The sequence below is a fragment of the Clinocottus analis genome, unplaced genomic scaffold (genome assembly GCF_023055335.1).
Source record: "Clinocottus analis isolate CAN_PGR_092001 unplaced genomic scaffold, fCliAna1.0.p SCAF_12, whole genome shotgun sequence".
NCBI classification, from domain to species: Eukaryota; Metazoa; Chordata; class Actinopteri; order Perciformes; family Cottidae; genus Clinocottus; species Clinocottus analis.
In genome coordinates this window covers 15819895-15834463 of record NW_027175843.1, presented here as the reverse complement: position 1 = coordinate 15834463, position 14569 = coordinate 15819895, and the positions used below count along the sequence as shown (strand labels likewise).

Genomic DNA, 14569 nt, shown 5'->3' with positions numbered 1-14569 from the left:
CCAGCATTGCCCTAACAAGCCCTGTGCTTTTTGTTTTATAGCAGTTTAATAAGAGAGGAAATGACACTGGACTTAAAAATACTACCCATTCCCAAACCCTAAACCTTAACATGGTTTTGTCTGTAGTGATTTACTAAAGTCAAAGGCAAAAGCACTTGCTGTTTCATACCGCAGACATTTCACCTATTGATCAATATTGACTGTGTTTACACCCATTTGGCCATTACACCTTGATGTTAGTATTATGAAGACCCCTGTGATGTGGCTTCCTATTCTGTCTTCCTTTTTTTCTTCACCATCAAACCTGAATGTTCAACGAAGGCTAAATTCCATCAATATAAATACAGTCCAAAAATCATTCAGGGTTTTCTTTTGACGATTACAGTAGAAGATTTCGTCTGGAAAGACAAAACATCCTCATTAAAGTGATGAAAATAGTTCCGTCACTGTGCTGAACTCAGTATTACATTATGATAAACATTCATAATTTGAAAAGGTTATGTATTTCTGCTAAATATTCATGAATCTCTCTGATAGGCATACTGCGTTGACTCATATTATCCGGCGTGCGAAAAATAGATGGATCCTGATTATAACTAGACACCGACATTGTTTAAAGTCTTCACTGAAGTCTCTCTGCTGTCTGGCTTTTAATGTCTTGAGCGTCAAAATCTTCCTTGAGAGCTACGAAAATGACATGAATTGGACGAGACAAGATCAGCTCTTGTCTTTGCCACCCAAAGCATGCCGAGCGTTTGAATCCAACCTCTTCTTAAACAAAAGTGACAGTATTAAATAAATGAGCTCGATGAGACGAAAGTTTTAAACACTTTCCCTTACAACCTGCGAGCATCCTGGGACTATCAGAGCGGGGATCTGACTGGAGGGCAAGCTGAATCTTATCAGCTGCTTATATATTCTGGACTCTGCCTCGAAGCCTGTATCAGCAATTACAATTTGGGAGTCAAGGAGCCGATGAAGATCAGAGCAGGAAGAGAGCATCTCTTTCACAAAGATCTCCCTCTGTTCGAACCCTGAAAATGTGCAACAAAGAGGAAAGAGTGCAGCGTTATATATTTTCACATGGTTCCACAATTTATTTGCATTTTTGTCCAGCTATCCATGTACACACAATAGTAACACAAATAGCATGGTACTGTAAACAATGATTGAACATACTTTTAGATTTTCTTGGATACAACCTAATAGAATCAGGTCAGAAGTTGGCTGTTCTTTGTTTTATAATGAAATGGGCCCAGTTTACTGGTTTTTCCTGTTATCTAGAAATTATCTCACAATTGGGTTTCACATTGACTTCACATTTACCATACTGTGTGTCCCTTTGTTGGCCAAATATTAGACTTGTAAAACATAATCTTTGCAAGGCCACTCGGAGCACTTTCTGCCAAAATGGATCAAGCATGCTTACATACAATCAGCTGTGTAAATACAATTGTTACAACATGTAGCAACTATATTTGCACAACCATTACGATTATAGAGTCACTGGTAAAATACATTCAAAAGGAGGTCAGCTTACACCAGACCAAATGTTCGGTTTGTGGAGTCAGAAAGGGAAACAGCGTAAGCTGTGTTCAATCCCAAAACCACCATGTATTAGAAATGTAATTCTCAACTGGATCATATGGATAATGCACTGGATGTTTAAATTCTCCTAAATGTGTGCTTTTATGGTCAACTAAGATGCTTCACTAGAAGTCATGGATGTCTCGTACTGTAAGTGTACATCTGAAACTATTTCAGGGCTGAATAAAAAAAAAGCTGTTACTTTTGTGCATGAGTAGGAAAAACAGAAATATGATATAATCTACTTAACTAATGTCTGCTCAGAAATATTTGGTATTGTCTGTCTTTCATGTTTTAAGCCTCGTCTTTGCGATGCAAAAAAAAGAAAAAAGAAGAAAAACAGCTATCAAAAAGATTTTCTGCCCTTGCTCTGTCAGCTGACTTTGTATTTGGATGTAATAAATGGTGTAAAAAGAAAATGAAGTGTGACATCCTTTTGAAAGACGTAAAGCCTATTTGTGCTAAAAATACACTGTTGGTTATCTCTATTCTTGTATTTACTTTGGTGATCAATGCTTTTTTGTTTTGCATTTGATGAACACGTGTGTATGAGGTATGATCTTTATCATGCTGGTATTTAATAATTTGCATTAAATGTCTGTGTCTGTTGTTTTCTGTTAATTCTCAGACTGACCTGCCAGATGTGGACTGTGTGTAAAAGCCTGCCATTGGCTGCCAGCTGGGATCCTCCTCCCCTTCCGCTATCTATTCTGCAAGGGCACCGTTGCTGCATCCTGTGCTTCGTCCAAGACGATTGTAATTGGTTTGAAGAAATACAAACAAGCCAGAGTGTCCCCACTCCCCTTCCCCATAGCAGAATGATAATGTGTGGAGCCAGACCTTTCTTTAGCGCTGACACAGCGCTGTGGAGATTGGTTTGGCTGCGCGACACTGCTTAATTATTGACTGCATTCGACGTCAAAGCAGTCTGCAATCATACAGGGCAAAATTCCACAAATTTGTTTTTAAGTTAGACTTCAGTGGTCGACTTTCATGTGATTCAGGGAGGAGAAATTACTGCATCATTGTATTGTTAAACTCAAGAAAAACCTGCTTTTGGATTCCACATATACACAACATGTCATCAACAAAACACAATCTGACAGCAACAACTTGCATTACGATTAAAACACTAGAAAAGTTCTCTGAAAGGAAAAAAAAACAAACTAAAGTGTATCAGCACTAACGTAGTGCATAGAGCATCTTGTTTATTCTCAGAAATTCAAAAAAAGGCTGTTTGTTTAGCCAAAAGGCGTGTGACATTTCTTTTCACAAAGATCCAGCACTGATGAGACAAAGTCAAATGCCGAATGGTCTGTTGTTTTGTCTTTGAACGTCACGAGCGATTGCTGACTCGAGATGATTTGTCTCCCTCACGACACAAATACCAGACAAATAATCAGGTGGTTTCTCTGATTCTTGACACACAACAAACTCAAACACCTGTGGATCCACTTTGTCTTTGCCTTTGAGGAGTCCTCATGACTTGTTGGTTGCAAACAGTGCTGTAAATGTGTGTTCACATTGCAAGCAATTAAAAAAAGAAACTAGAGGTCCATTTGTTACCTACGTCTAGAGGCCTTTAGTCTCATTTGCACCATGTTCGGCTTTGGTTCCTCTTCTTCGGGTAAGGAAAGTTAGTTGGCTGATGCCAAAATTCCGGGCCATATTGCCCTTTAGCAGCAAATCAGGTGCAATCGTCGTTATATGTCCGCTGCATTTTTTTTGCATTACAGTTGGCACGACCGCAAATAGTCACCCAGCTCAAACTGGCCAACAGTCAGCTGCATGTGATGGACGCGCTTGCTAACAAACCAGGAGAAGTAGTCTGGAGTCTGTCTGAAAGACGTCGTGCGCGGTACAGCCGCCTCACATATCCATGTCACCATCGTAGGCCAGGGTCAAGGGCTTCTGCGGTGGAGGAGATGTCTTCGTAGATTTAGATGGCTTACTGAAATAAATAGACAAGAAAGAAAAGTTGACAGTGTATCTGACTTAGCAGCACAAGGCAGCACAACCTGATTGCAGTCTTTACAAAGAATTCCATTATCTGATAGTAGCTGCACACAGCAGACAAAATACTGTGAGGAATATAACTCATACTTGACAGGGTCTCTTTCGAGGAGAGCAGATGGTTACGAATTAGCTTTGCCTCTCAGTGTTCAGGCTTTCTCACCTACAATGTGTGTGGCCTACAGTGGTGCTTTTGTTCCCGAAAATTAGTGTAGTGCATGAAGAAATCTCAAGAAGTCAGTGAAGTACATACCAAACCAGGAACGATAATGCAATAATGAAGAGTATTAAGATGAATCCAACGGCAGTCACGGCGTAAACCCACAGCTTTACTCTTCCATCTGTGCAATCAAAAAGCAGTTTCAATACAAAGTTTTCAATATATTTTGGTCTTTTTCCCAACTCACATTTTAGAAAAAGGAGCAGTTCTGTTCTCATTTAAAACATACTGCAGAAGAGCGAGTTGGATTTCTTGATATTTTTATGGTCAACTGAGATATTTTCTTTCATTTTTTTCACAGCATATAATGATGAGCCGAAGTAAAGACATCGGCCTGAAATGGATTCCATCTTCGGCCCAGTGATCCTCGAGCTACAAAGGCAGTTTCAAAGAGAGGGATGATCTCTGGCACCGTGGTCTAGCTGCAGAGATGGTTTCCATTTCAGTACCTGGTCCAACAGGTCTCAAGGTCCACTCAGTGAAGAGGTCCTGGGCCTTAGAAGGTCCAGGTTTTATTCTTCCAGAGTTGGTTTTCACGTCAGCTTTCTTGTTGTTGTCCATTCCCGGGGTTCTGGTGCAGTAGTCCAAGAAGCCGTGCGTGGTCATTACTTCAGTGTAACCCTTCTCACACCCACACACTCCGCTCTGCATTGGGGGGAGAACATAATTTAAAGCCAACACAAGACAATTTTTACTTTCCTTTTGTTGCAAAAAACATTGCTTACAACTGCCATGCAAAGACACGACTCTGCTCCAATCGACTCTTTTAAAAATGATTTCTCCTTAACGCAGGTTGATTCATCCCAACCTCGTAAGTGGGCGGATTACAACAGCAACAAGCACACGCACTCACGCACGCACACAAACACGCACATGCACACACGCTGGAAGGAAATGCAATACAGTAGCTCCCAGCATTCGCATTATGGGCTTTAATTTTAAATATCTTATTAGGCCTTTCATCTGCATCTAAATACTTTGAAAGAAAAACACATTCAATATTTCCTAAGTCATTACTGTGCATTGTTGAAGAGTGCAGTTACGTTAAGGGTACTCTAAGGGGCAGTAAAACTTCAAGCTGAGGCTATTCTTTGTCATTTTCAGAGCTGCTTGTGAGCAGTTTCCCCCATCGAGGTGCAGTCCCTAATTGACACAGACAATTGACACGTTCATTGCTATTAATGGATTCTTGGAATGCCTGTTCTTGATAATTAGAAATGTCATTTGTCAAAATCCATTTACCTGGAATGTGGCAGCAGCAGGAAACAGCAAAACACAGTGAGAATCACACAGCTCACAGCTGCCTAATCAAAGTACGATGATCTTACCGGCGTGCAGTGCGAGAAGGGTTTAGTGCACGGTGGATGGCAGTGTCTGACCGTGGTCGGCCTCTTCTGCGGGAAACATCCCCCTAAAGGTACACAACAGGTTCTTATTTCTGTTCATTTCGCCATTGATCACTAAATGAATGTACTGTCACACCTGATTAATGGGCTTAGTCGCCTATCAGAGTCTGTGATCAATTTGTGAACATTTTAATTCCAACATGGAAAATTGCACATCAAAATATCAAAGAGAAATGCTTTGGGATCTTGCCTTCTCTGCTGAGGAAGGTTATTCCTTCTGGGCTCATATTTGCCAGAAACACTTCCTCACGGCGATAAGATCACATTTACCAACTATTTACAGCACATCAAGCTCGCCTAAAGCTTTCTTTCCACAGCGCTTTCACCTTTGTTCCGTTGCTCTATGCCTGCTCATCTTCCCACAAATACAAATGCATGATTATTTTTATATGGATTGAAAGCCTCGCAGCTAAGAGTCTGGCTTATTGATTACGTAAGTTAAGAAGCAGGGGAGGAATCAATGGAGGATACACAGATCAAATAAGGTGTTAAATTCAACAAGAACACTAAACTAAAAATGATTCAATGGTGTGTGTATGTGTGTTGCTCTATGTGTGTCTGAGAGTGCGAGAAACAGAAAGTACAGAGAGATTACACTGCGGGCTGTCGTTCACAATTTTTAAATGATGCCATTTGATTTTAAAGTCACTGATTATACCTGTTCTAGGGTGTATCTTAAAAAAAGTATAATGATATTGTAAACTGAAATTAACAATTGGGACGTGCACAGTTGTACACACTCTTCTCACTTGTTAAAAATGTTTCAGTTTACAAGGAAATTCATTCTTCATGTATTTCTAAACCACTTGCCACCTTTGCCAAAATTACAGATGTACTAACTAAGATGAATGGAAAAAATATTACCTGACTGTCATAGTAACACTTACAATTTCCTTTTTGAGTGATCAAACAATGTGCATATCCATGTGATCCCGGCTGCATACAAATACGAGACCTTGTGCAGCTTTCCGTAGTTCTCACCGTTCAGCTCAGTGTCGGGGAACAAATAAAGAACTGGGACACTTTCAGCTGCAGTCCGCATCAGGCCAGATATACATAGATACTCATATTTCTACACGAAGGTCTGAGTAAGCTCCTGTGAGTGCTCCTGCACGACGCCTCTGGGATGGCCTGAAGACACAGCGACTGCTCACCTGTGACATTGACACCGTCTGAGCGCTGACACCACACCAGTCTTTCATTGTTGCTCCATCCTCCCATCCTCCACTGGTAACTGTGGCATTTCCCCCCTGTAGCAATGTCAGAGAGGCACAGACAGTTTAGTCTCTTTAGCTGTTTGTGTTTGGCATCCGGTTCTTTCGTCAGACTTCCACCACTTCTCCTGCTGCACCATTACAGTACTTCATATTCTAAGGTAATACATTAATACATTATGTTCGTAATAATAAGAAAACAGTGCAAATGGTTGGAGATGTATATGTAAAGGGAGAATATTGATTTGAAGAGAGGAACAGCCAAATACACTTCAGCCTAATTTTATGAATGAAAGAAAAAATATACCTTAGTCACACGTCATGTTGAATGTCATGGCAAATTACTTAATAATACTACATAAAATGACATATTTAGCCAAACAGATGTGGAGTGTTATTGGGATTGCCACGTGCCGGCAAAATTACCATTATATTTGCACATTTTTCAAACAGACGTGAGGGAAAAAAAGAGCTGGCAAGAGGTTAAATACTTGCTGGCTGATATGCTATAAGAATGTAGGTGCAGCAATGGAAACAGCACAATATTATCTAATGACACAACGGCAGCTGAGAAGATAACAGATGATAATAGAAGCAAATATGAACTCAGCACACCAGCATGTGAATCAAGCCAAAGTGATACTCAAAATGGCTGTTAAAAAGTACAACTAAGTAGAGATTAAAACACAATAAATCCACATAGTCTACACACGTCTACCTGGAGACTTGGTCGGTCAGTAATCCGATGACTCCATCTTTCATCAAAATTGTACACCTGGTGTAGCAGCCAGGTTGAAATACGGCCATAAAAATGTTAGCCACTTCAGCGTATTTGTAGTTGTTAAGTGTTTACTTGTGACCCAGCTTCAATGATTACTTTGCCATGACATCACTGTCATGCAAGGCTGGCCATTTAGAAAGTACTTGTAATATCTGTAAGCCTTTTACCTGCATACAGACAGGCTTCTAGTTAGCCAATCCATAATACCTCTGTGTGGCTGTGTGTGGGCTGTCTCACGGTGCAAAAATGCTCCCATGATATTCCAAGGTAATAGAGCACCCGTACACACTGATTAATATTGGTATGTGTGTACAAGGTCAACAGGATGAAATACATCTGTCTGTGGCCGTCATGAGAAGATCTGCAGCAAATTGAAAGTTTCCACTTTATTTATCTATCTTAAGAATCCAAAGCTTTCAGTCTTGAATATCCAAGGTTTGTTCACTAATAAAGTGTCCACTTATCGAGAGAATAAAGCACAACTTGACCTCAATCAAAGCTTAGTTTTACTGGCTGCAGTGATGTAGAACTGTGCTCTGTGTGTCCAGTACACCCTGAAATCCCAGCTGGTTGTGGAAACAGGTGTAAAGGCCTTGAAGCAGCATACAACTAGAAGAGGTCATTGAAAAACTACTTTTAATTATAAGCTGATAGATTTACAGTTATATTTAAGGTAAGCAATGAAACATGTTTACCTTCCAAACACACAGAGAAGCATTAGGATTCAATCAAAGTTACCAGGCCCTGAGGGAAATCTTAAGCACTTTGGCTGATAAATACTCCACTATGTTCAGCAGCGTTGGCTTTGCATGTCTGCTGTTTAATGGTGAGCAGGTAGCATTTGTTATTTTTTATTTATCAGAACCTATTCACTGAAAACAGATGCAAAAACACCAAAACAATACGTTGAAATATGCTAGCTGAGGGGAAAAGCAGAGATAGGACTCAATTCAGTGCAGGTGATCAACTATCTGCATTGTATCGTCATGTGACCCCTTTATAACAATACGTATTATATTTTCATTAAAGGCTTTCAAATCAAGCTAAGTTAGGACAACACACATCAATAACACAAAGTTTTTCCGACATGTGTACTTGTTTCCCCAGTACCTATGCAAGGCTGCGTCTCAAACACTTGGTGTGGGCAGCTGCCCTGGTTTTCCATGACCTGAATGATCACAGCTCGAGAGCGAGCTTGGCGACCAGTGGTCTCAAAGCTCCGCCCTTCCACGCAGGTCAGCTGGCAGGAGCTCCAAGACGACCATACAGTCAAATGGCAGTCTCCTGAGGACAAAAAGAGACAGAAAAGCATAACTGGTCGGCACAATTCAATCAATGACACTGTCAAAGGTCTTTTCTGATACTTGAGGGTGGTCTGTATGCAGCTTGCCAACACAAATTCCGGGAATATTTTATGGCTCCCCTGCTAGCTCCGGGAACATTTTAAAAACAGATCGGAAAGAACTTCAACACACAGCTGCGGCAGATAATGTACCAAATGCGCAAAAACAAATTACTCGGATGGCCCAGTGGGTATTCAGAAGTAATAGACACACCAAAAGTTATAAATTATACAATACAAGCTATAACTCCGAGCACAACTGTAAAGGCAAACCCCAATACTGGAACGTGTCTCTGAGGGGGAGCAAAGCACATTTGATTTGGGGAATGTTTTTAGTGGATAAACGCTGCTTGATGTATTCTGTGAGTCTACAAACACCATTTCAACACTTGTTTCCTTGAAGGTCAAGCATAAATATCCCATGCAATCCTTTTAGGGTCAGCATGTAGTGATATCACCCGCTGTTACCGCCTCTCAGCCAGAAGAACCCTCTGATTCTCTGCCCTGAACACCCATTAGTGACTGTGGATTGACGCATATTATTATCTTTCATCTTTATACGGATCGACTCCATCCGTCATGCTGCTACGCCTGTGGAAACATGCTGTGGCTAAAGCTGCAGGATACAGCAAAAAGCAACACACATAAACACACACACGCACTGTACATCACATACATGTTGACAACCTCTCCTGTGGCCCCCGCACTGCGCCTGCCACCTTACCGCGAACCGACACATGGACACAAATACACACACACACACGCACATCTGCTCAGGCCATCAAACACTTCTGATCCTGAGCCAAAGCTCACAGCAAAGGCGAGTAGAGTGATGAATCACGGCGAGGATCAGAGGAGCGCGAGAGATGGATGAGCAGAAGCAAGCGCTGCAAAAGGGTCTCGTCGTAGAAAAAGCTAACAAGAGCCTCGCTTGGCTGCGGCCATGACAAAGGAGTTCAGAGTTGCCTTTTTATCGGATGATAATGACGATTTCTCTTAAAAAAGAAAAAAGGGAAATCTGATATATTCCAGTACTTGTGTAGCTGGCTTGCTCGCCAACTAATTGTGCCTACGGACAATAAAGCTTCATTATAGATTTTCAGTGTGGAAAGCCAGACGGTGACAAGTGAAGCAGGTCATTGCTGTCTGGCCAGCAGCTCCCCTGCTAACGAAAAAAGGGCCATCCACAAAGTGGCCTGAATATGGATAAAAAAAGAAAAAAGCATCAGTCGGAATCTTGGAATGTCATTCAAGTTGACGATGTTCTGCTGGCTTCTTGTAGCAGTGGTGATTTTTATAATGATACCATTGGCCAGACACAATTAAAAACCATGGCAATGTTTCATGCCACAGGTCGAGAGGATCAACTAAAAGCACTGTGTGACAGTTGATGTCAGTGTTTCACTAAATAAATAATGCATGTCTATATTCTCTTTTTGTCTCAATTACAATACACCGGAGCCGGTAAAGTGGAAGAATTCCAGCAAGCCCGAATTTGGCATTATGCTCCTCATTTATTTGAACAATGGAGGAGACTAAACCAATAGGAACATGAAGTTACAGTAAATCAACTTTTCTTTTTTAACTAACAGGTTTTCACTATCTAGTTAACGCCACTGTTACGCTACAGCACACAGGAAGAGGGGCGGCAGTACATTGCCAGCGCTGGTGGATTTGTGTCATTATCTACCGGCGAAAACAACGTGCATGTGGTTTGATGTGTACCGCAGACTGCCAACAGTTAATGTAGTCACACTGTTTACAATGCAAGGGTCACAAGTTGATCCAGACCTGCTCCTGACACACATCACCAGTAGTGACTGCACAGTGCTTTGTTGATATATTTGCAGGGCCATTCATTCCACTTATATGTGTCATTTCTGTGTAATTAGCCCCAGATTTACTCCGTATTATTGACCGGGACAGTGGAGCTTAAATTATGGAGTTCAGTGATGTAATTTGTCTCAGATAAAAATGCTGTGATGCAGTTCCCATTTAAAAGAGAACATTTTTAGATGAGCCAATTGTTCCCTTTAGATTTCTATCCTGGAACTCACAGTCTCAGATAACTTTGGGTTAAATTGTGACGAAGTTCATGATTTCAGCAGCAGACGCATACAGATCATTGTTTTTTCTCAAGCCCAGCCTTCGCTATCTCCGGGCGCCAACGCTGCCCGCCCACAGCGTCGTGCCTGCCTTTGGAGCTGTATAATGATGTCCTGCCCTCACCTTGTAAGATCGTCGTTCGAAATGTATTCATCGTTGCGATGCAAAATGAGGAATTAGGATAAATGAGAATAAACCTAATTTAGTTTTGTCATCTCATATTTTTTTTCCCTCCTGCTTTTGCAATAGCAATGAATAAACTATGAATGTTATCAAGGATGTTCTGATTTAAAAACTAGTTGCCTTTTGTTAATGCATTATTAATGTTGGAAAATCATTGCTTTTGCATTGTCACACAAGCTCTCTGCATGCAGAATGCCAGAGCTGTAATGGCTTCCGTTAGCAGAGGATGATTTTACACACTTGATGTGTTTCTAGGTTGTTACAGGATGTAGGTAACGTCCGTGTCTCGTTTAGTTGCTCTGCATTGACTTTTGCAGCTCCGATGCTCTTTATACTCTATTAACTACAAATGTGAACTTTCTTCTATTGATGTGGACATTGTTTTTTTTTTTTTTTGCCTAATTTGTTATTGGACATGTTCAGTCAGATAACGTAAAGGTAAAAGGGTCATTATTTAATCTATGAGTTTTATAGATTTTGCAATAATTATTAAGCAGCTGGAAATGTCAAGCACTCTGTAGAGAGGACAGTGCTTTGGCAGATTCCAGGAAACGAGTTGGCATTCAAAAACAAAATGATTCATTATGGAGCAGGTGAGCCAGGCCAAATCATTTGTGTCATGATGAATCCAAAAGTTGCAACAGTAGCTTGAAGTCGTAGAAGTTTTGCTATATTTTACCATATTACAAAATAATAATCCAATGTATAGTTCATGCAATGACATACATTATAACACTCTATGTACTGAACATTAATACATTTGAAAAGCAAAGATGTTAATAAGCCCGCAGTTATTTTTTCCCCCTTCTTCTGAGACTGAGAATTGTGTTGTTTTTTTAAAAACTAAAACTGTGCAATCTCCTCATCCACAGTTCAGATTTAATTTATTTGAATTGCTAAAGTACCGTAACCGTTGTGAGAAGAGAAGTTATTATTTTTGTTTAAAGATTGTTTCTGTAATCTCCTTAAAATGACGAAGCGATTATAACGTTTCACTAAAACATTCATAAGTCCCCCTTACAACGACGGATTTCAGTTAAAGACACATCCCTGTAACCGTACGGGCCTGTGGGAGTCTAATACGTCTAATGTATATCCTTATAAAGATGTGTATTACTCTGTGGGATGATGGGAAGGTACCAAACAATACAATTAAAAAAACTAGGGGAGCAATCGAGGAGTAATTTTTGGGGAATTTTGCTCAGACTCTTGACTTTTGATCATATTTATGCTGAAAATAAGTTTAAACATCTTTTCTTTTTTTTAAACCAAAGAGTTGCGTATTCGTTACAGATCAAGGACAATAGAGTCTGGTATTATATCAAATCATATGAGCTGTAGAACTCGAGGATGGTACTGGTTAATCCAGTATATTTGAGTGCAGCTTCACCTGGACAAGGAACGAAGCAGGGCTGCTCCATCTCCTGTTGGATCTGCTGCCGCAGCTCGTCTCCACAAAGCTCCACAGCCACCGACTGAGGAGCAGACTCAGGCCAGTTGCCCTGGTGGGTGACACATGACAGGCTCCTCCTCCGAAGCCCCTCCCCACACTCTGCACCCTGGACCAACACAGACAAATATGATTCTTTTTGTCACATCACCCAAAGATGTTTCCTCAACTTAACTTAGGCAAGAGAAAGAAGTCCTCACTGACCATAATGCATTGATGTACTGGATAAAAAACATTTAAACTAGTTGAGTGTTGCTTAGAATGACTAATAACTGGTTCACATTCGACTCCATTGAATATAATTACTATTTTTACTACTATTATCGTTTTGTCTTCCACCCTCGGGACAGAGTTCTCAGGGTAATAATGCTCATCCACGTCACATCATTGAGGTGCCATGTGGAATTATTCTGGAACCAAGAAAAGTTTCTTTAATCTTGAATACTAATCACCAAGATGCATTGTGTGTATTTTTAAAAAAAAAATCTAACAAACATATTGAATCCATTTCCTTCTTCATGGAAGATTTACAAAGACAATTTTGCTTTGTTTACATCCATTTTTACTTGCTGGGGTTATTCTTTTGTTCCCATGTTTCTTAATTCGTTAGCGCCACCTGCTGATCAGTAAGATAGTGTGAATACTGTGGAGCGTATGCATGACCATCAGTGCTCTGGAGTGTATAGAACCATACACACCATAGAACCATACAGTGTATGGAATCATACACTCCATAGAACCATACAGTGTATGGAACCATACACACCATAGAACCATACAGTGTATGGAATCATACACTCCATAGAACCATACAGTGTATGGAACCATACACTCCATAGAACCATACAGTGTATAGAACCATACACTCCATAGAACCATACAGTGTATGGAAACATACACTCCACAGTCCATACCACCATTTATGGTCAGAAACTCCACAGGGTACCTTTCAGAAATATGATGTCATTCCAAACTGCACATTACATTACTTGTTTGTCAAATGTATCTTGAGCACTGCCTTTTTTTGGCAAATTAATTACACTTTAAATAGTATGAGGCAGGAGAGCGTCTGCGACGCCTTAAGAGGCACTGGCTTCTTTAAACAATATTATCATATGTATGATGTATTGTTAACATGATATTAGTATTTCATTTTTAAATATCACGGTTATCATCAATCACCCCTTCCTTTTAATCAAGCATTCACAGTACCTCCACAGTGCATGGGGACCAGTCACTGAGTAGCCATGTATAGCAAGGCCTTATGGGACATGGCTTGGTCTGCGTGAGCTGGTTGGCACAGGGCCGACCCTCCTCGTGAGCCTCCTGCAGGACCCTCCGACTGCGCATCGACTGACCTGCAGAACATCAGGAGGACGACACTGTTAGGAACGATAGCTCAAAGGAGGCCCAGCTGTGTGTACAGAGCTTCAATGCTCAAACTGAATAGCTGTTTCGCCTTTGTTTGTATGAATCCAAAACATAGCGGCATTCTCTTCACATGACACAGAACAAAAGCCCTGTGGGAGACAAAGGACTATATGTGAGTTAGGGCTAGAAAACTAAATATCATGACACCCACATAAGGACCCATGAGTAACAGAAATAGATTATTATTATTAGGAGTAAAAAGAAACTGTTCTCTTGAAATATTTTCCTCATGGCAAACAGAAATAAGTACAATTAATCTTTGTAGGTGTTTTGCTCAAAAGGGCCGTTCATAATAGGTAGAAGGGAAAGTTTGTTAAATGGCAGAAGTTAAAAGGACTGGCCACAGAGTGGGTTTGTTATGCTGTAGCAGCTCAGCGTCGAGGTCCTTCAAGGCTCAGTGAAGGCAAGGCCTCCATCAGCCATCCAGTTAAGACAGAAGCTGTGTGTGTTTGTGTTACGCCGGGGGAGATGCTGAGCTCCGTGGGCCCCGGGCAGACACAGCAAAAGGACATTCAGCTCTGCCATCTCAGAAATCAAACCAAAACATTAGCACTCCCACGAGATCCTGACAGAACAAGATCCTTGCGTCGTCTGACACAGATACGACGCAAATCCCTCATCAAGCCTGACAGATGTGTTTCACATTGTGTGAGGATGAACAGAGAGAGAGAGAGAGAGAGAGAGAGAGAGAGAGAGAGAGAGAGAGAGAGAGAGAGAGAGAGAGAGAGAGAGAGAGTGGCAGAAAGTGAGTGACACAGCAGAGATAGACAGACAGAAAGAGAGTCCGCCTTCAAATCCCCAGTTGATAGCCTGTGTAAGTGCACGCTTATTGGACT

General features: G+C 40.9%; 1 protein-coding gene across 1 annotated transcript in view; it reads right to left on the bottom strand.

The window, feature by feature from the left end:
• Positions 1–1092: 1092 nt before the first annotated feature.
• The window catches only part of thsd7ba (thrombospondin, type I, domain containing 7Ba), a 142743-nt gene continuing 129266 nt past the window's right edge, over positions 1093–14569 (bottom strand). Inside the window, exons 22-29 of the mRNA XM_068572165.1 lie at positions 13515–13660; positions 12243–12411; positions 8332–8505; positions 6381–6476; positions 5149–5231; positions 4270–4465; positions 3854–3941; positions 1093–3538 (exon numbers count right to left, since the gene is read on the bottom strand). Of these exons, the coding sequence (XP_068428266.1) occupies positions 3457–3538; positions 3854–3941; positions 4270–4465; positions 5149–5231; positions 6381–6476; positions 8332–8505; positions 12243–12411; positions 13515–13660 (1034 nt within the window). The 3' untranslated portion in view covers positions 1093–3456. The remainder of the gene's footprint in view (positions 3539–3853; positions 3942–4269; positions 4466–5148; positions 5232–6380; positions 6477–8331; positions 8506–12242; positions 12412–13514; positions 13661–14569) is intronic.